At 52.0% G+C, this 21022-nt stretch overlaps 2 protein-coding genes across 2 annotated transcripts in view; one reads left to right on the top strand and one right to left on the bottom strand.

The window, feature by feature from the left end:
* Positions 1–145: 145 nt before the first annotated feature.
* On the top strand, positions 146–17566 carry PYGB (glycogen phosphorylase B). The gene is made up of 20 exons (XM_064709600.1): positions 146–448; positions 2549–2650; positions 4487–4565; positions 5374–5477; positions 7391–7522; positions 9456–9567; positions 9919–10001; positions 10874–11017; positions 11349–11441; positions 11553–11699; positions 11817–11980; positions 12251–12365; positions 13404–13505; positions 13614–13761; positions 14259–14317; positions 15019–15160; positions 15475–15682; positions 16006–16140; positions 16251–16317; positions 16537–17566. Exons 1-20 carry the CDS (start codon positions 206–208, stop codon positions 16687–16689), a joined length of 2532 nt encoding a protein of 843 aa, XP_064565670.1. The 5' UTR covers positions 146–205; the 3' UTR covers positions 16690–17566.
* A 505-nt stretch (positions 17567–18071) lies between these two features.
* ABHD12 (abhydrolase domain containing 12, lysophospholipase) overlaps positions 18072–21022 on the bottom strand; it is a 37284-nt gene continuing 34333 nt past the window's right edge. Inside the window, exon 13 of the mRNA XM_064709603.1 lies at positions 18072–19965. Within this exon, the coding sequence (XP_064565673.1) occupies positions 19926–19965 (40 nt within the window). The 3' untranslated portion in view covers positions 18072–19925. The remainder of the gene's footprint in view (positions 19966–21022) is intronic.

The following is a 21022-nucleotide window of genomic DNA, read 5'->3' as shown; positions in this document are numbered from 1 at the left end:
TCCCTGCCCTGCCGCCATCAGTTCCGCCGGTCACTCCGCCATCCGAGCGCTCCGGTGCCGCCCCATCCCCAGCGGCCCTCCCGGTGCCCTGGGCCCGCCCCGGCCGCGCTGCCGGCCCCGCCTCGCCGCGGGCGGAGGAGGCGCAGGCGCGGCGGCCCCGGCCCTGCCCCAGCCCGGCTGCGGCGGAGGCAGCGGCAGCAGCGGGATGGCGGCGCCGCTGAGCGATGGGGACCGTCGGAAGCAGATCAGCGTGCGGGGCATCGCGGGGCTGGGGGACGTGGCCGAGGTGCGCAAGAGCTTCAATCGCCACCTGCACTTCACCCTCGTCAAGGACCGCAACGTCGCCACCCCCCGCGATTACTACTTCGCGCTGGCGCACACGGTGCGCGACCACCTGGTGGGGCGCTGGATCCGCACCCAACAGCACTACTACGAGCGGGACCCCAAGGTGAGCCCCGGCGGGACGAGGGACGGGGGAGGGTGGCTGTGCCTTCACCGAGGGTGTTTCCGTGTCTACCTGCCAGGTGTCACTGTGGGTGTGACCCCTGGAACTTGTCCCTTGCATGCACCTGCCTGTGGGGCGCCTTGCCATGGCCGTGCCCTTCATGCATCTCACAGTGATTTCTTCCCTGCGGGCATCATGACACCTGTATCCCTCACACACACCCCGCTGTTGCTGTGTCCCCATGGCCACGTCCCTTGTACACACCTCAGCATGGCTGTGTCCCCATGAGCCTTGCCTCATCTGTGTCCCCCATACACATCTTGCCATGCCTTTGTCCCCACAGACATCACCACAGCCATGTCCCTTGTGCAGTTTGCCATGATTGTGTCTCCACAAAGTTCCACTGAACCTTGCTGCAGCACTGTCCCCCCTCAGACACCCTCATAACTGTGTCCCCCTGCACCTTGTCACAGCCATGTCCCACTCTGAGCAGGTCCTTGCTGCTGCCAGCTCCTCTGCAGGCTCCACCACAGTCACGTCCTGCACTCACTCTGCTGCTGTGTGGTGTCCCCTGTGGGCATCATCTCCTCCATGGCTCAGCACAGCTGTGTCCTGCCTTCACTCCTGCAGAGCATGCAGGCAGCTCAGCTTTGAGGCTGGAGAGGAGTTTCTTGCCTTGTGAAAACCAGATAAGCTCTCCCAGGTCACTAAACCCAGGGGTTCACTTGCCAAGTCAGAACAGTGATGCTGGAGGTGTTGGGGGATGCAAGACATAATTCAGACTTAATCCTTTCGAATTAAGACCCAATCCAGCGCTTGACTGGAGAGCCACAGAGAGCAGGTGTGCACAGAGAAAGGCACATACTTCCCCAGGGTGCAGGCAGGCAGCCACCTCCCTGAGTCAGCTCTGTTCCCAAGATGATGAATATTGCCTTGACACAAGAAACAAAGTGCACTTTCACTTCAGAAGGCTGTGTGTGCACTGAGAGTTACACTGGTGCATGGGACTCTCCCTTTTGTCCCAACTCACACAAATGTGCCCTGATCTGTATTGCAGCACCCACAAAAGGGGTTGCACAGATCCCATAAAGGCTCAGAGGAGCCTGGAGTGAGTTTGCTTACTGTCCTCCACACTTAGATTTTCAGTAGAAATGTGCCCCTGTGGGAGACTGAAAGGAGCAGAGCATTTGTGTGCCATGATTCCTGTCTTTCTGATGAGCCCCAGGGAACAGACTGACACTTTCAGACTCCCAGCAGAGGTGGCAGAGTGGGGAATGCTCTGTGGCTCTTTCCCTGCTGCTTAGCAGGGAAAGATCCACACTACAATGGAAAGAGATTCACAGGAAAGCACAATTTAAATTCAGGTAATTGCTCCATTAAAAATTCTGGTTTATTTATAAAAATATCCATAGTGATGAATCTGAGTGAGGGCAAAAGTTTGCACAGCCTGCTTCTCATCCCACAAAGAGGCTTTCCTTAGCATTTGCAGCACAGACACGGCTCCTCTCAAACTTGGAAGGTCACTGCACAGTTGTGCCAGGAACCCTGCCACCTATGGGACAATTTACTCGTTCAACAGGGTGAAATGGGAGTGAAACTCAGTGTGGGGTGAGCAGGAGGACCCATGAGATGGGAGTGCTGGAAAATTCCTCACAGGAGGGTGCTGGCCCTCAGCCCAGCCAGCCTGCAGGGGCAGGGGGCTTGCTCTGGCTTTTGGGAGACTGAATCAGCTCAGCCTCGGAAAACTTTAAAAGCCCAGCGTAAACATCACCTCAGCTGAGCCTGACAGTGTATAAATATATCATTCAGCATCCTAGATAATAGTTGCCCTGAGTTAATTAGGGAAACACTTAACAGGCAGCGAGATTTTTCTATAGAAGGCTGTTGGCAGGGAGATGCGTGGTGGAGGCTTGGCTGGCGTCCCGCTCGAAATTCTTCTGACAAACAACTCTGGTGCGTGGTGTTCAGGAGCAGGCGCCAAAAGCCAGTCTGGGAAGACATCCCTGCTCTGGAAAATGCTTGGGTCTGCTCTTGATTTGAAGATTTGCTTCAGTGGAAGCAAAGTGCTGTGCTGTGTGTAAACGTCTCGCTTTGCCTCCCCAGCGCATTTACTACCTGTCCCTGGAGTTCTACATGGGCCGCACTCTGCAGAACACCATGGTGAACCTGGGCCTGCAGAATGCTTGTGATGAAGCCATTTACCAGGTAAAGTCTTGGGGATGCCAGGGTCCCCCTGAGGCTAAACTTTTCCACACAGATGGCTGAGTATCTTTATTTCTCAGGGCTTTACCTGAGGAGGTTGTTATTTGGACTACACTAAATGAAGCTTGGCTCTTAGTGTTTTTCATTCTCTGGAGAGGACAATGAGGGGCCTTGGGGTTCCTTGGAGTTGGAGTTCATTTTTCCAGACCGCCATTGGAGTTGGAGCACATTTTCCAAACCACCCTGTAGTGAATGGGAGAACCTAAAAGTGTATACTGAAAACAACACCCAGTATCCTAAATGACATGAGAGTCACAGGCTGCCAAGAGCTTTCCATTAGTGGGAGAAATGATGGTTTATCACAGGAGATGTGGTGTAAAGGGAGAGACTGGGACTCAAGCAGCAAAACACCAAATTACAGTTCATACATTGAGGTACACAAAGCATAGCAGCAGTGCTGGCAGGTAGAAGTTAATTGGTGGGAAAGGAGAAAGGAGGGAAATCATTTGCTGGAAATAAAATGTCCTCAGATGATTTCCATCTTGAAAAAAACACAGCTGGGTATCACCAAGGCAATCACTAATGTGAGGCCATTGTTGCTTACTTATATGGTTATTTGCAGGCACCTCTGCAACAGCACAGTGACCTTTTCTGACAGAAAGAGGTTTTTGGCTTTCTCACCCAAACCCTTTATTTCTCCCAGCTTCCCCTCTGATCCATGTTACTCTTTGTAGCAGAAGTTGGGTACTTCTCTGTCTCTCTACATGAGGTGCTACAGTTGCTGCTGGAACATCCTGGCATGCACTTTCCCTGGCAAGAGACCGAAAGGGATTTCCAGGGAGGCACCTGTTTCCTCTCTGAGGAGGAAACAGAGAGAGAGCAGGCTGGCTTTTTTCAGGAACATCCTCTAAGTTCCTTTGCAAGACACTTTCCAAGTGCAGATTTGGCCCGACATGCCAAGGCTTCCCTTGCTGCAGCCTCCAGCCTGTGGAGCTCATCATGGCCCGTGGCCAGGCTGCTTTGAAGGTCTCACATCCAGCATGGCTCTGTCACTGAGAGAATTCGTCTCAGTGTTTGTGTCCCCCTCACTCTGTGCATGAGCCTTTTCCATCTCATGGTTGCAGACCATTGAAGTGCTGGGAAAACAGTTTGGGGAGCAGCTGTACTGGCTTGACACTGTGCTGTCCCCCCTGGCACCAGGGTGAGCTGCTGCTGCTGCACCCCTGGACTCCTGGAGAGTCCTTGCTGCTGGCAGCCTCAGCCTTCCTCTGGCAGGGACCCCCAGACCATGGAACAAATGGCTCAGGAGATGCAGGCAACCACTTCCAGCCGCAGACTGCAGCCAAGGAGCTCAGGGGCAGGATGTGGGAAGCACAGGGAGTGATGGAGAATGCTGCAGTCACTGCTGCCAGCCTGGCCATGCCCTTCCTCAAGGACTCAATGCACGAGCAGAGGGATGATCTCCCCTGCCCAGGCAGAACTTGGGGGTCCCTTGCACACTGGCTTGACCATTCCCCCCATACTGTCTCCAATGCCAGGTTTGGTCACAGGGCATCCTCACCTGAGGGGCTGCTAGGGCATGAGAGTTTTGTCTGAATTCTCTAAGGAAACCTTTGTGGGAAAGCAACAGCTGGTGATGGGCTAAATTGTTTTCCAATCAACTGGGCTGTCCAAGGACTAGGTGCTGGTGAGATGCTTTGTGGGGAGGGAATCAGAGACCTTGTGGGTTGAATTTCCTTCAGTGTGGGTGGTTTTGGGATGTGTTTGTCCTCCTTGGAGAACAGCTCAGGACATAGGGTTTGTTTGGTGACATATTCTGCTGTGGTTCTTCTCCAATAGCTGGGTTTGGACTTGGAGGAGCTGGAAGAAATTGAAGAAGATGCTGGACTGGGAAATGGAGGCCTGGGCCGCCTGGCAGGTAATACAGGGCGAGGGGAGTTCCCTCCTCATGCAGAGTGCCTGGGGACCAAGGGTGGTGTGGCTGTCACACCCTCACCACTGCCATCTGCCAGTGAGACCCTCCTGGCTGGCCAGAAACACCAGAGACAGCAGCCCAGAGCTGTAGGTGTGTGCTCTGCAGTGCAGCAGGCAGGGCTGTGGCTGGAAGAGGCTGTCTGGAGCCTTTCTCCTCACCTCCCTGTGAAATCTCTCACTTCTCAGAGGCACTCAACAGCTCTCACACAGGCAGATTGTTGGCTGCTATTTTAGTCTGCCTGTCCCGTGGGACAGCTGGAGATGAGAGCTCCCCAGCACAGAGTAAATGCTGGGGCTGATCTTTACCAGAAGTGCCTGGATTGAGGGCTGGAAGGGTTTCCTTTGGAAGCAATAATAGTTAAGGAGCTGGTGCAGCAGGTCGGGGTCAGAAGCTCTGCTTTACTGGGCAGACAGGCTTAGAGCAAGGCAAGTTTTGAAGAGCTCTCACTGCAGCAAAGCTGGATTTGGGGTTTTGGTGATCTGTCCTTGTCACCAGCAATTTTGGGTGTTTGTGGTTGCTCAGCAGGACAGACTGCCTCCTTGTCTCCCTTTTGCACATGAGTTTCCTCTGAATAATAAACATTTCCAGCAGCACTGTTGTGGCAGCTCCTCATCTCCATGCACAGCACATGCAGCAAGCAAGGAGTGAGGTTCCTTGCAGAGTGCCCATGCTCTGCTCCTACAGCCTGTTTCCTGGACCCTTTTCAGCCTGTTTCCTTCACCCTTTCAGCCTGTTTCCTTCAACCTTTCAGCCTGTTTCCTGGACTCCATGGCCACACTGGGGCTGGCAGCGTACGGTTACGGCATCCGCTACGAGTTTGGGATCTTCAACCAGAAGATTGTGGATGGCTGGCAGGTACTTGGAAAACTCAGATCCCTCTTTCTCCCTCTCTTTCATGCTGTGGACAAGGCCTGGATGTAAAAGGCACTGCAGTGCCTTGAACTGCTCTTAAGCTGGGCATTTGAGTCCATCACTGGGTGAGATGATGTGGGAGTTGAGCCACAGGGCATGGCTGAGACCAAGGTTTGCCTGCCTGGGTCTCCACAGTGCAGCTGAGCAGCCCCAGAGTCCCATCCAGCTTGGCTGTGAGTGAGCAAAGCAGTCAGGCTAAGGATGGAGATGTGCCTAAGTGCCTCAGGAAGGTGTCTGGCAAAGGATATTTGATCATTATGGAAAACAGGCAAGTGTCTGGGGTGATTGCTGCTCCTGTGAGTTCCCTGATCAGTGGCAGACAGGGATTAAACAGGAATATTCCTGTAGCATTAGTGATCATACTATTTTCCAGTGAAAATAGGCTAAAAAAACTGCCTCAGCTGGCAGTTTTCCTTAGTGTGTGTCTGGAAATGGTTTTCATTTGGAGACTTACCTTGCTTCGGAGTATAGAGTATCTTTTTCTCCTTAAAATACCACTCTGTAGGTCAGGGACCATGAGAGGTTTGAAAGTTGTTTTTTTCCTGCTTCTCCACAAAGAAGCTGCAATGCCCGGCCCCATAAATGGTAAAAACAGGGAGGGGAAAGCTTCCCCTGTATTTGACTTCATGTTTCTTAAAAAAGAACAGGGGTTGTGGCATGCTGGGCTGTGGCCCTCCCCCTTGCCTTGCCCCTCCTTGTCCCACTATCTCCCCCTTCCTTCAAGTCCCTCCTCCCACAGCAGAGAAATGCATGGAGGCACAAAACATCTCTGGATAACACCAGCCTGGGTGGCTCTGATGGATTCACTTTGCTCCCACTGCCACAGTTGTGAGCTGCGGGGAGAAACCCCCTCTGGCAGAGGGCAGAGCAGTTGTGGCTTGTGGCCAGGAGCATCACCACTGGCTGCCTCATCCCACATATTCCATAGTATCCACACTCAAACTGGATGTGAAGGCCTGGAGACATACTGAGAGCAGTGGTCTGTGCAGTTTGCATGCCTTAAACCTTAACAAGGATCTATAGAGGCTGATTTATTTATCCCAGCTGGGATGCACTCATCCAAGCTTTGGAAAGCCCAGTGTGAAAAACGCCAATCACTCATTTTTAAAATTTTAAAAGTTTAATAGTAATAAAACGGTTATAAAAATAGAAATACAAGTAGAGTAATAATAATTTGGACAATTTGAATTAGGACAATATGAGACAATAGAGACAAAGAGTTACAGACGTCCGGGTACCTCTTTCTGGGCAGCATGAGCTCAAAAAAGGACCCACGTTAACAGAGGATTAACCCTTAAAAGCAACAGCCTGTTGCATATTCATACACCTCATACATGATGCATAAATTCCATTCAAACACAGGATTCTGTCTGGTCACTGTCAGCTTCTTCCTCTGAATCCTAACAGCGCCTTCAAGGCGGGAAGAAGTTGATTTATTCTGATAATGGAGCAATAAATTCTTTTTCTCTGAAAGATTCATGTGTCCTGTGGCTGCTATCTCACTGCAAGTCTTTTCTTTGAAAGAAGTATCTTACATAGCCCAGTTTCTATTTTAACATTTTTTATAACCTAAAACTATATTTAACACAGTACTTAAGAGAATTAACACAGCATTACTTTCTAACACAACACATACAATATTCATTTCAATATTTGCAAAAAGCCAATCATAAAATACATGCGTTTTTCACACCCGGCTATCCTCTAGAGGCCTCTGCACATCCATTTTTAAAGGCAGCTTGCTGAAGCTTTACTTTTAAACGGGTTTCCCAGTGAGGAACCACGTTCAGCCTTCTCGTGGAGCCACAAGAGCCTGTCCTTGATCCAAGGCTCTCCTTGATGCCGTGTCCCTGCAGGTGGAGGAGGCGGACGACTGGCTGCGCTACGGGAACCCCTGGGAGAAGGCCCGCCCCGAGTACATGCTGCCCGTGCACTTCTACGGCCGCGTGGAGCACACTGCCGACGGCGTGAAGTGGATCGACACCCAGGTACCAGCGTCAGTCTCCCCCTGCTGGGCTGGGGACGGCCGGCAGGGTCACCCTGAGGTCTTCAGGCTCTGCTTCCCTCCCAGAGTGGCCAAACTTCAGTTACAAAGGCGACTTCGTAGCCTAGGGGGTTGGAGGAGATAAAAACTTTTGTTGAATTGTTGCAGCAGGATTTGAGAAAAAAAAGAGAGATCTGTTGATCTCCAGGGCAAAGCTGCACAGTCTTACATGGATTTATGTTGGAGGAGAATTGTAGGCTCCTTCCATGCTGCTGGCCATTCACACTCTGTGGATTTTCAGCTGGTTCTGATGCAGCTGCTGTGCAGAAGCATGGAGCAATGTCGTGGGTGTTTAACTCTTGTGAGATCAATAACTCTTTCCCAGAGCAGCCCAATGGGCAGGGTGCTGTCAGGGGAGGCTGGAGGTGTAGGTTCCAGTCTCCAGAATGCCTGGAGGCCTTGTTTTGTGGCATCATGGAGCACAAACCCTCCTTCAGCCTGTCCCACAGCTGAGGAGGTAATGCTGTACTTCAGGAGCCTGTCCTTGTTCAGGCTGCTGCATCACAGGTGCATTCCCATTTCGCTGCTAACAAAGACACAGGTGAATCTAAGATGCTTCAGCCTCTCCTCTGTCAGCACTGCTCAGGGTGGAGGAAGGAAGGACAATGAATTTCTGTGTGATTCAGGGGGATGACCTAGCCTTGTTCCCATAATGTTCAGCTCAGTTAACCAAGGAGCTCACAGCCACAGAGCTCAGCCCTTCTCTTCAGCACCAAGAGCTGAAGCTCAGTTACAGAGTCACCTGGGCCTGCTCAGAGGACAAATAAACCATTTTGTCTCTGGTTGTCAGAGGCTGTGAAGTGACCCAGGTGATTGCCATGTTAACAGTGCAAGGATTCAACACCAGAGCTCCAGCACAGGGAATATCTTGGGAGCACTGTGCCAGAGCTCTCTGTGCCCCAAGTGCAGCAAGTATCCATCTGGGGACCAAGTGCCATTGTATTTCAACATGTCTCTGTTCTGATCCTGCTGCTAGTCTGGGGTTTCAGGGATCCCAAACACTGCTTCCTACAAGGAGGTGACTTTTCAGATAGTGCTGCTAAAGGAACAAGTTGGGAAGGCTCAACAAAGCCAAAGATGCAGTCTCCAAATATAGCATGGCTGAGTTCATGTGCTGTGTGCCCCAGTCAGTGCCTGGGCAGGCTCCCTGCCTGCTTCCATGTTCAGAGCTGCTAACAGCAGCTTGGAGAGCCTGAGCTCCTGCTGGCTGTCCCCAGAGGGGAGCTGTTGCCCATGCCAGCACAAGGAGGCTGTTCATGACCCACATGCTGATCTGCCCAGGTTTTCCCTGCTGTGTGAACTGGGAGGTCCAGGATTACTCCCTGTAGCCTCCTGAGGCTTAAGCATCATCTGCAAACTGCATGAGGAGTTTCACACTCATGTTCAGTTCAGGTGCTGGAGATCTCAGTGGAGTTATCCAAGCAGGTTCAACAAACCCTGAATATTGGGTGGATGGCTCTGGAAATGGTGCTGCAGGTGTAGGGTTTGGTTCTGGCAAGTTGCAGAAGGCTAAAGGGCAGGATTCAGGCTGTGGAGTTAATCCCAGATGGAAACACACAAGTCCAAGCTGCCCTGGCTTTTCCCCAGCACAGACAGAATCCCTGTGGGCAGCTGAGGGTGCTTTCAGTGCTCTGACAGGTACCCCAGTTAATACAGGAAGGTCAGCAGGTTTCTTGTTTCAGTAGAGCTCCAGACAGCTCTGGTTCTCCTATGAATGCTTCCCAGTAGGTGGTGGAAGTGCCCATGATAGAGGTGAGATTCCTTCCACAGCCAGGACTTGTCTTTGTCCTCTGGATTCTTCCTGCAGAGGTTTCAGCCACTGTCCCACATTCTCCAGGTCACTGTGCTGTAACCAGGGGGGACACTGTCCTTTTCAGGTTGTCCTTGCCATGCCTTACGACACCCCAGTGCCTGGATACAAGAACAACACTGTGAACACCATGAGGCTCTGGTCTGCCAAGGCTCCAAACGACTTCAACCTCCAGGAGTGTAAGTGCTGTCCTCCAGTGCCTCTCCTCTGGCCAGCTGGGACACAGCTGTCCCTTTGTACATGGTGCAGCACTTCACATCTGCCCTGCTTTGTGTTTATTCCGTAGCTGTCTCCAAAGCACAGCACTGTGTGCACATCCATGGATCACACTACCCCCAGACACCCACCCATCTCCTCCTGCCACTCCAGTGCCTTTCACACATATATATTCCCATCCTGTTCCATTAGTACCAGCCTGAATATTCCTGTTCCAAAACCTCTCTGCAAGAGAGGAGGGAAAAGTGTGGTGTCAGGGACCTGCCTGAATCTCTCCAGCTGCTGCAGTGCTGTGTGTGTTTCTCTCCCTGCAGTCAACATGGGTGACTACATCGAGGCAGTGTTGGACAGAAACCTGGCAGAGAACATATCCAGAGTCCTGTACCCCAATGATAACGTGAGTGACCTGCTTGCCTCTCTTTCCTGTTGCTCAGAATCATCCTTCCTGCAGTTGTAGCTCCTTGTTTGCCAACACTGGAAGGTCATGGCCATCTGATGCTTATTGCTCTGCTTTAATACAGTATAGGTTGTCCCTATAATTCCCAGGGAACAGGAATGGCTCTGCTGGCTCCAGAGGGCTGATTAGCAGCTAAGAGTCTGGCCCATGTGGTGTAGCTGCTCTGTTCCATACTGTATGGAGAGGAAGACATTACTCCTTCAACTTCAAGGCACAGTTTACACAGAGGGGACTCATTTCCATCCCCAGTTCAAGGGATTTTTCATTGCAAGTGCTGTACCAGGCCAAGCACTCACTGGGCTCTGGGTCCAAAAGAGAAGAGCCCTCATATCCAGCCATGGATTGGCATCTGTTCTGAAAAAGCAAATCCCTTGCACTTTGCCCCACACCCTATCAAACCTGCCAGTGTTTTAAAATAGACCAGCACAAAGCAGGGTGTGTGTGAGGCAGCTGCTGTGTCCAGAGACACTCCTGGCTATTGCAGAAAGCCCAAAATCCTTTGCCAAAAAACTCTGCAGAGGATTTTGCCATGAGGGAGGGATCTGTGCTGGCTCTGTAGGAGTAGCATGGATGGGGCAGGTTCTCTCTCTCTGGAAGCAGCTGTTTGGGATGCCAAGCCCCTTTGTGAGTCCCTACAGCTGCTGTCCACATCAGAGACATTTGAGAAACATCCACATTTGCCCTGGTGAGGAGCCAAAGGTGTGAAGCCTGTTGGGAAGCCCCTGAGGGTGGAGAGGAGCATCTCCAGGGCTTTGGCTGCCAGGTGGGGATGGCAGCTGCAGCTCCAATGGATGTGCTGCCCCCTCTTGCAGTTCTTTGAAGGCAAGGAGCTGCGGCTGAAACAGGAGTACTTTGTGGTGGCAGCCACTCTCCAGGACATCATCCGCCGCTTCAAGTCCTCCAAGTTCGGCTGCCGGGACCCTGTGAGAACGTGCTTTGAAACCTTCCCAGACAAGGTGAGGCTGTGGGCAGAGGCACTGGGGAAATTTCAGCCAGACCTGCCTCTCTTGAGGGAGAGCAGGATGCTCAGGACTAAATGGGGCATTTATACAAACACCCTGGCAAGTTGGGTTGTAAAACAGATGATGTCTGGGCCTGTTTTCCCAGGGAAAAAATTGTAATTTGGAGCAAAACTTGAAAAGTTTGAATAGCTCCATTACTGAGAAGTCTGTCTGTTTCTGGGTTGTGAGTCGTGAGAAGAGCCTTGGGGCTTAACCCTTAGCCAACCCCATGCACTGTCACAGTCCTGTCACTGCCAGAACTGAGACCAGCAAGTCTGTGTTGCAGGTGGCTATTCAGCTCAATGACACCCACCCTGCCCTCTCCATACCAGAGCTCATGAGAATCCTGGTGGATGTGGAGAAAGTGGACTGGGACAAGGTGAGCAGAGTTGGGAGGACTGTGCTGAACCTCACAGGGGAAGGAGCTGTGGGATTTCCTTTTCCTGCCTGGCCTGGGTGCACGTGCACTAACCTGCTGTCTGTGATGCAGGCCTGGGAGATCACAAAGAGGACCTGTGCCTACACCAACCACACCGTGCTGCCCGAAGCCCTGGAGCGCTGGCCAGTCTCCATGTTTGAGAAGCTGCTGCCGCGGCACCTGGAGATCATTTACGCCCTCAACCAAATGCACCTGGATGTAAGGGACCGGCGCCAGGCTGCGGGAGCTCTGGGGACCTTGGTGTGACCACCGTGAGGATGGGAGTGCTCCCAGGTGCTGTGGCCGTGTCACTCATGTCCCTGTCCCTGCCTGCAGCGTGTGGCAGCTCTGTACCCGGGGGACATCGACCGCCTGCGCAGGATGTCGGTGATCGAGGAGGGCGACTGCAAGAGGATCAACATGGCGCACCTCTGCGTCATCGGCTCGCACGCCGTCAACGGCGTGGCCCGCATCCACTCCGACATCGTGAAGAACTCGGTGTGAGTTGGGACACAGCCAGGGGTGCACGCCCTCCCCTCACTGGGCTTTGCCTGCCAGCTGGGAAGGGTTAGCCGGGGCAGCTGCGTGTCCAGCTCTGCTTTGGACTCTCTCCCTTTGGAGCGGGTGAAACTCTTGGCAGTACGGCTGAGGAAAGGGGATGAGAGGCAGCAAAGTGTGATGGAGCCTGCCCCAAGTCACGAGCACACACTGGGGGGGCTCAGCTGTAGCTCAGGTGGTGGTGGGTGGCTCAGAGCTCTGTGGTGTTCCAGGTTCAAGGATTTCTACGAGCTGGAGCCAGAAAAGTTTCAGAACAAGACCAATGGGATCACGCCGAGGCGCTGGCTCCTGCTGTGCAACCCAGGACTGGCTGACGTTATTGCTGAGGTGAGTGGTGATCATGGAAAGTGAGGAGCTCAGTGTGATCCCTTTGGTCACCTCTTCTTCTGGTCAGGTCAGCCCTGAAGGTGACTGTGGTGGTCCCAGGAGAGGGAAGAGATGAGAATCTTGACTCCATGTTCCAGAAGGCTGATTTATTATTTTATGGTATATATTATATTAAAGAAAATTATATACTAAAGAATAGAAGAAAGGATTTAATCAGAAGGCTTGAAAGGAATAGAAAGGAATGAGAATAAAATCTTGTGACTGCTCACAGCCTCGACACAGGACCACAATTCACATGGACCAATCAAAGATGCACCTGTTGCATTCCACAGCAGCAGATAATTATTGGTTTTCTTTTCCTCTGAGGCTTCTTAGCTTCTCAGGAGAAAAACCCTAGCAAAAGTATTTTTCAGAAAATATGTCCATGGCAGCTCTGTGGGGACAGCCTGGGCACCTGTAGGTGTGAGATTGGCTGGGCTCTAAAGCTGATGATGAAGAGTTGGCCAAAAAATGCTGCAGAAATCTGGATCTGGTGCCTGCCCTCGTGGGGACTGCACACAGGCACTACCGAAGGGTGTCTGGACAAGTGTTCAGCTTCATAGGCACAAGGGAGCTCCTCCCATGGAGGCCCAGCTCCAGTTCTGTCCCTTGTATTTCCCAGGCCCTTTAGAGCAGGTTTTACATGCCATGACTGAATATCATCCTGTAGTTAAATGAATCTTCATGTCCTGCCCATTGGTTTCTCCAGCTGCCAGGAGGCCATGGCACACGTGCACACATCTCCCTCTTCCTGCTAAAACTCCTGGAGAAAGGGGGGCTTATCTGAATTTTTGCAAGTGCCCTGTTTCTAATGGGCTTCTTTGTGATGCAGAGAAATAATCTCATAATAAGAAACTGTGCCTCTTTTCCTATGTGCCCCTTTTCCAGTGTGGCACACTGCCTCTTCCAGCTCCCAAGGGGACTGTGGCACCTCTGCTGGGAAAGGGCAGTTGTGGACTGGGTGAAGTGTCTCATGGCATTCCTGATTTGTTGTTTTAGAAAATTGGGGAAGGCTTTATCACAGATCTGAGCCAGCTGAAGAAGCTACTGGAGTTCATCGATAATGAGACTTTTATCAGGGATGTGGCAAAAGTCAAGCAGGTAATGTGCACTGGGGGAAGAACATCCAGGAACATCCCAGCAGCAAGTGCTCACTTCTGATGCAAGCCCTGCCAACTCATGCCTGTTCCTCAAATATTTTTCTGCCAGGAGAACAAGCTGAAGTTTGCAGCCTACCTGGAGGAGCATTACAAGGTGAAGATCAACCCTATGTCCATGTTTGATGTCCAGGTGAAGCGAATCCATGAGTACAAGCGGCAGCTGCTGAACTGCCTGCACGCCATCACCCTCTACAACCGTAAGTCCCCCGGCCTCCCACTGCCAGGGCTTCTCTCCAGGAGGGAAGGCAGAGTGGCTGGAGGCTCTTACAGAGCTCTGGGGAAAAGCTCACAGCCCAAATCTCCAGCCCAGGTAACCTCCATACCTGTTCAGCTGGTGCAAGTTAAGGCCCCATTTCCCATTGTATACTTGGGGCCCCTGCCCATTCCCAAAGGGAGGCAAGTCACTGGAGCTCTGCATTGTTCTGCCTTGAGGAGTTCTCCAAGGATCTGAATCCCCAAGGATTCTGTGGCTGTTTTTTGCTCACCACAGCTCCAGCAGATGTCTGGTTGGGCATCAGGGTCCTACAGGGTCCTTGTGACATGGGCTGAGAGCCCAGCCTGCTTCTGATCAGGCACTAAACTCTGCCCAGCTTATCTTCAGTTCTGAAGATTTTTAATTTTTTGAGTTTTTTTAAGATCAAATTTGAGCTTTCAAATTTGAAACAATTTTGAAGAAAGATCCCTGCTCTTTCAGGCATCAGATGTAATCCATCCAAATCCTTTGTGCCCAGGACCATTATGATTGGAGGAAAGGTAACCTGCATTCCAGACTCCATGCATGTGTGGCTTGGGGGGTGGATGGGGAAGGTCCTGTCCCCTTTCTGTGGCTTTGCTGGGCCTGCTGTAGATTAGCCAGCAGCAGGGAGCACCTCCATGAACAAACAGGACTGAGCAAGGCTCCATCACTATTACCCAATAGCTCAATAAGGTGTTTTACCTAATTCATGATTTAGAGAGGAAGAATTTAGAGAGAATTAGAATTGTTCAGGCTCTGGGGAGATTTTATGGTAGCCTTTTAGTGCTTGAAGTGGGCCTTTTAAGAAAGATGGGGGAAAATGTTTTAGCAGGACCTGTTGTGCTAGGACAAGGGATAGTGGTTTTAAATTGAAGAAGAGTTAATTTAGATTAGATCTAAGGTGGAATTTTTTTCAATCAGTGTGGTGACCCACTGGAAGAGGTTGCCCTGAGGTGATACATGCTCCATCTCTGGAAACATTCAAGATAGGTTGGATGGGGCTCTCAGCAACCTGGTCTAGTTGAAGATGTCCCTGTTTATTGCAGAGGGGTTGGACTAGATAGCTTTCCAAGGTCCTTTCCAACACAAACTATGCTGTGATTCCATGTGAACAGCAGAAGTGAGGCTCAGACTCACTGCAGTGAGAACCCCACACTGTCATCTCTTATGCTCTCCCTTCCTTAAAAGCCTTCCCCATTTCTGGACTGCTCTTCTTCAGGCAGCCCCTGGCTACCACATGGCCAAGATGATCATCAAACTCATCACATCCGTTGGTGAGGTCATCAACAACGACCCCTATGTGGGGGACAAGCTCAAGGTCATCTTCCTGGAGAACTACAGGGTGTCCTTGGCTGAGAAGGGTATGTCTGGTCTTCTGTAAGCACCTGTCACAAGCTGGGCACGTCCCAGCTGGGCCCAGGAACAGGCTGGCCCGAGAGGCAGTTGTGGCAGGACACCTGGCTGTCCCTTAGGAGGAGCCTGAAGGCTCCACACAGGGCAGGAAGCCAGCTTCATTTATGCAGGAGTGGCAGCAGCTGCTTGGGGTCATGGCAAAGCTGAGCCTGGCCCCAGAGTTGTGCTGTTTGGGCTGAGGGGGAGGTCTGAAGGGCCAGTCCTGGTTGTGGGGAGCTGCAATGTGCCAAGGATTAACTCCCACTTCTCTTGCACCTGGCAGTGATCCCAGCAGCGGATCTCTCCCAGCAGATCTCCACAGCTGGCACGGAGGCCTCGGGCACTGGCAACATGAAGTTCATGGTGAACGGGGCCCTCACCATCGGTACCATGGACGGGGCCAACGTGGAGATGGCTGAGGAGGCGGGCGAAGAAAATCTCTTCATATTTGGCATGAGGGTGGAGGACGTGGAGGCCCTGGATCGGAAAGGGTTGGTGAACACCAGGGCTTGTCAGATGGGCTCAGCTCTGATGGGGAGAGCCATGTTCTCTGGGAGGAAGGGACACCTTCCTCTCTGGGAGCTCTGGAGCAGGAAAAAGCAGGGGGCTAGAGGCAGTCTTTGCCTTGGGCTGCAAGGATTCAGCAGCGGGACATGGTACGAGGTATCAGACACTGCTGCTGGTGTGAGCCATGGAGCAGGGTGCTGCGATGGGCATGGCCCCTCACTGAGGAGCTGTCCCACCTCCCTGCCTGCCCTCCCTGCCCCAACACAGGGAGGAGCAGCAGTGCCTGAGGCTGTCTCTGCTGGCACAGGTACAACGCCCGCGAGTTCTATGAGCGCCTGCCCGAGCTGCGCCAGGCCATCGACCAGATCACCAGCGGCTTCTTCTCCCCTCGGGACCCCGGCTGCTTCAAGGATGTGGTGAACATGCTCATGTACCATGACAGGTGAGTCCTGGGAGCATCCCTGTGCAGGGGAGCACTGCATGCTCATGGGAGGGAAGGTGTCTGTCCTGCCCAGAAGGCAAAGCCCAGCCAGACTGTGCTTTGGGTTTCAGGTTTAAGGTGTTTGCAGACTATGAGGCCTACATTAAGTGCCAAGGGCAAGTGGACCAGCTGTTCATGGTAAGGTTTGCCCACTGCTGAGTGGGAACACTGGGGGTAACTGGGATGAGTGGAGCCCTTCTCATGGACACCGCAGCACGTGGGTGCCCTGGGGCAGGGTGAGGCAGGTTTGGCTGCTTCAGCAGCCCCACACCATGGGGTTTTAAACTAGCCAGTGCCCCAAGCCAGGACAGAGCTGGGCGAGCAGCTGAGTACTGACACTGCCTCTCCTCTTGCCAGGATCCCCGTGAATGGACGAGGAAAGTGATCAGGAACATTGCGTGCTCGGGCAAGTTCTCCAGTGACAGAACCATCACGGAGTATGCCCGTGAGATCTGGGGGGTGGAGCCTTCTGCCACAGCCATCCCCCCGCCCAACCTGCCCCGAAACTGATGCGAGCTCAAGAGAAGGAAGGAGGGATGTGCTCCCATCGCAGGAGGCCTCACCTGCATTTCACCACCAGTCAGATGGGCTCAGCTCTGCAGAAACAAGGCCTTTCCCTCAGAGGGATAGAAGATGCTCTGAGGAGGAACCCTGACCAAGGAACAAGAGCTGGAGGGCAGGAGAAAGGACCTTGTGTTTGCACCTACCTAGCCTGCACGTGCTGCATAGTGCTTTTAGTGAGATGACCATGGATACGTCTTCCATGGCTGTGCTCCATGCTTAAGAAGGGCTTTCCAAGTAAACCTTCCCCTGCCCCTGTGTGCAAGGGCCTGGCCTCCTTGACCCTGCCCCACAAGTAGGATTAGCCAACACAGAGTGTGTCTTTCTCCTGCAGGGTCTGCCAGGCCCAAAGCTGGGGGAGGCAGAGGCCAATCCTTGCCCATCCCCTTCCCCAGAATCACCTAAAGAAGGGGGGCTGGCTGTGAAAGCAGCTGGCCCCAGGGCAGGCACCAACACTGTGCCACAAGCAGGAGAGCCTGGGATCAGCCACTTCCTTGCCACAGAGCTTACTGTAGCCTCCTCCCACACCTCTTCCCTAACTGAAGGCCCAGTAACCAAGCCACTCCAGGGATTTTTAGCCTCCATCTCTGCACAGGGAGGGCTGTACCTGCTGGCTCTTGGCTCTGCAGCTACAGCTGTGTGTGTGCTGCTCAGGGGCTGAACATGGATCACACCCCTGGCACTCTTCCTTAGCAGGGTCAAGCTGCTCCACGTGTCCCTCCCAGTGCTGGGGTCACACTTTAACACCCATAGTGCTGTGTAGTGCACCAGTACTGCCCTGTTTGACACCAACTCATTAAAACAACCCAAACACCTGCTGGTTTGACTTTGGACTGACTTGTGACTACTCCATGCCTCTGGGTTCAGGTTGCAACAAGTTCAGGCCACAATGCCTGAACAATGCCAAGTTCAGGTGACAGCAATCACTGCTGTCCTTGCCCAGCTGTGGCTTTGTGGTTTGTAGTCCCTTGCAGCTGGCAGGGTGCTGGCACCACCATGGAGGGACAACATGCCCGTGACAGCTGACTCCATGCACTGGAGTGGGGGTTTGTGTTGGGTTTGCCCTGCAAATGGCACACAGGGCTCCTGAGCTAGAAGTCACACAAGCAATTCCCATCTCCCCCATTCCCAGGGGAGAAGCATGGCCTCAGCTGCAGCCAAAATAAAGGCACAGACCCTCTGGGCTCCAGGTGAGTCACTCCTCTAGAGCTGACAGCAGCCACAAAGATTTGCCCACTCCCAGCTGCACAGCCCTACTGCAGCCCAGCCCCACACCCAGCTGACCTGCTCAGTGTGGAGAAAATGTCCCAAAAACTGCCAGGTAAGACTGGTAAAGCTAAAGTGATCAGCAGTCAATGCCTTTATTAAAACTACACCACTTTCAGATAAACATTTCAGTTCAAATTTCCAAGCACATCACTGGGCTGCCAACAGGAACGGTGGTGCTGGGACCACCCAGAGCAGCAGCTCTCGTGCTCGACTCCCAGCTCTGTCCCAGCAGGAGGAAGGCAGCCAGCCAGGCCCCACTCAGGCTGCACTTTGCCCCAAGCCAGCTGCCAGCAGCAGCTCTGACTGGAATGTGTGTTACTCTCCAGAGCCAGGTAAGTGTTTCTCATCTGTCAGTGCAATAAATCAAGGTTGCTGCACTTGTATTGTAGTGGCACAGCTACTTCATGAGTATCAGGGTCAGAAACCTCGGGGACAACTGCACTAATGGCAGAAGAATCTTGGTACAAGAACAAGCTACTGTCTCTTTTGCAGCTAGGATGAGCCTGCAGCTATAACTCTGATGCATGCTGAGCAGTTTATTACTATGCTGTACACCCCTGACCGGATCCTTGGGGCAGCACAATTCCCTTTGAGCACTAGTGACTAAACCTACAGCACCTGGAACTGTCTCTGTGGACTGACAAGGGGCAGGACCCCAGCAAGGCAGTGTGTCACTGACTCCTCTTTCAGTGGCATAAACCAGCCCCACTTCCAGCCCCAAGCAGGGCAAGGACATGCCCAGAACCTCTTCCTGTGGGAAAGGCTCATTTCCACTTCTGCCTCCTGAACAATGCTACTGGAAGTGCACAGAAGGCAGGGGGGAGAGATGGGGAATGGCACCCCAGACTTACTTTTGCATCAAAAACTGTATCACTGCCTGCTTTTAGCCACAGTGGAACAGCACTGCCACCAGGAACAGGAAAACCTGACCCAAGGAGTTAAAAAGTAGTTGAGGAAAAAAAAAACCTTGCTCTTCTCACCTAAAAGCAGCACATGGCTGTCTGGGTTTGAACAGGAGTAATGGAAGACATCCATTCCAGCAGCCTGGGCACACACTGTCCATGGAAGAGGAGATCAAGCAAAAAAGTAATCTCACAGTTTCTGGCTTAAACACCCACATCTTCAGTTTATATACATGTGTCATTCCAATCCTAATAGGAATACTTGTGAAGAAGGGGAGCAGGGATGAGAGCAAAAAATAATGTCCAGAAGGAAAAAGGTGCAGGAAAGATAAAAGAGCACTAGCCTTGCCCATTACATAGATGTTTCAAATGGAAGAACAAAAAAAAATCTTTCATTTTATTTCCAAATGTGTGCAATTACCCCAACACTTGCAGCACATTGTGACTGAAGAGCTAAATAAAAATACCTCTCACTACCTGGATCCTCCGTGTATTTGCAATTACAGCCACTGATCAAAGAGGAAAGGCAAAACATGTATTGTCTAGAAAGAGAACACCTCAAACTCAAGCAAGACACCTGCGGTAAGGAGACGTGGCAAAAGCCATTTGCCTACAAATGTATCTCTACATGATCCAAAAACAGCAGCAGTGTTTAAAAGTGAAAGGAACATCCTTGGTCATGACACAGTGTCCTAGGAACATCTGTCCTCAGCGGTACCACGAGGGATGGGAAGCTTTGCTGTGATTACATTTTTCATGATTTGGTACTGGCTCCTGGGCTGTCACCACCCCTCTGTCCAAGTCCAAAAAGAAGCCAAGAACTTCTTCCTTCTGCCGTCACAGATGCTGATGCCAGAAGCTGGAGTTGCCAAGGGTACACATCAGGACTGGAATGGGAATCCCTGACCTCCTCTAGTGCAGGGATGGAAGAACGGCAGACTGACCCACAGGGAGAGGGGAGGAAAAAGAGAGAGGAAGGAAATGGAAATCTCTGTGCTGACAAGCAGACAGTCTTCAGTGATGATGCTCATGTTCAGATTTTCCCAGGAATTCCCTAGAAAAGGAAATGACAAAGCAGTGACTCTCCTATACTCTGGTGCATGCTACAGCCTGCAGGTCTTCCCATTCCCCTGGCAAGCACTCAGCATTTGCAGCTACAGGGAACAGCGCTGAGCTCTGCTCTCACACCATTAGAGGCTCCCACTGAAAGAGCCAAACTGAAGCAACCACTCTGCAAACAGCCCCTCCACAGCATCCAGCTCACAGCAGAGATGAGCCAGAAAGTGCTCCCAGATTTCTGTGGCTCCCCTTCCAAAACCTGCTTTGCAAGGAAGTGGAGAGCTCTGACTCCTGTGCTAAGCCAGCCCTGGTGAGCAGGCACAGGGTCTGCAAGGCCTCCCTGGCAGTCAGGTGCCTAAGACAAGAAATGCCTTGTCATGATGACTGGAGCTAAGAAGCCCCTCTCCTGCCCTCAGACCCTTGTTATCTCTCTGTAAGACAATAAGTCACTTTCACCTCCACCCTTACTATTAGGGTGTTTCCCAAAACTCCTGTACCCTGTATAAACCCCTACTTCTGCCCAACTCAGGAGAAGTGCTGTCACTGAGACCCTTGGGAGAAGCTGCCAATAAAGACATCTCTGCAGAACCTCATACAGTGCTTCTCCTCTCTCTCCCTGCATCTGCTGCTGAGGCACTTGGCAAGCAAAGAGCTGAAAATCACCAAAGAGCTGATCTCACTTAGGAGCTGAGCTTGCTAAGATTGCCTAGAGCCTGCCTAAGGGGCCCAGACATGTAAGGGGATACAGTATGGGTAAATGAAGGTGGTTTAGAATGTAATCTTATCGCCTAAAGAGTTGCAGCTGGACCAATTACTAAAGATTAGGAGCAGGCCTGATCTTAACAAGCCACACCTGTAGCCAATAAGAACAGTGGTATAAAAGAGTGGATTGGTGGGATCTGGAGTTAGGTGGTTATTGCAAGGACCAGGAACAGTCAGCACTCAGAGGAACTGCCTACAAGAAGCATTGGGGAGGTATGAAACTCTGGTGATATGGAATCCTTGCACTATAATGATAATAGAACTCTTGATATATAAGACAACACAGACGG

Source organism: Zonotrichia leucophrys, chromosome 3 (assembly GCF_028769735.1).
Source record: "Zonotrichia leucophrys gambelii isolate GWCS_2022_RI chromosome 3, RI_Zleu_2.0, whole genome shotgun sequence".
Lineage (NCBI taxonomy): Eukaryota > Metazoa > Chordata > Aves > Passeriformes > Passerellidae > Zonotrichia > Zonotrichia leucophrys.
Note: the sequence above shows the minus strand (reverse complement) of the source record. Positions and strands in the feature narration are given on the sequence as shown.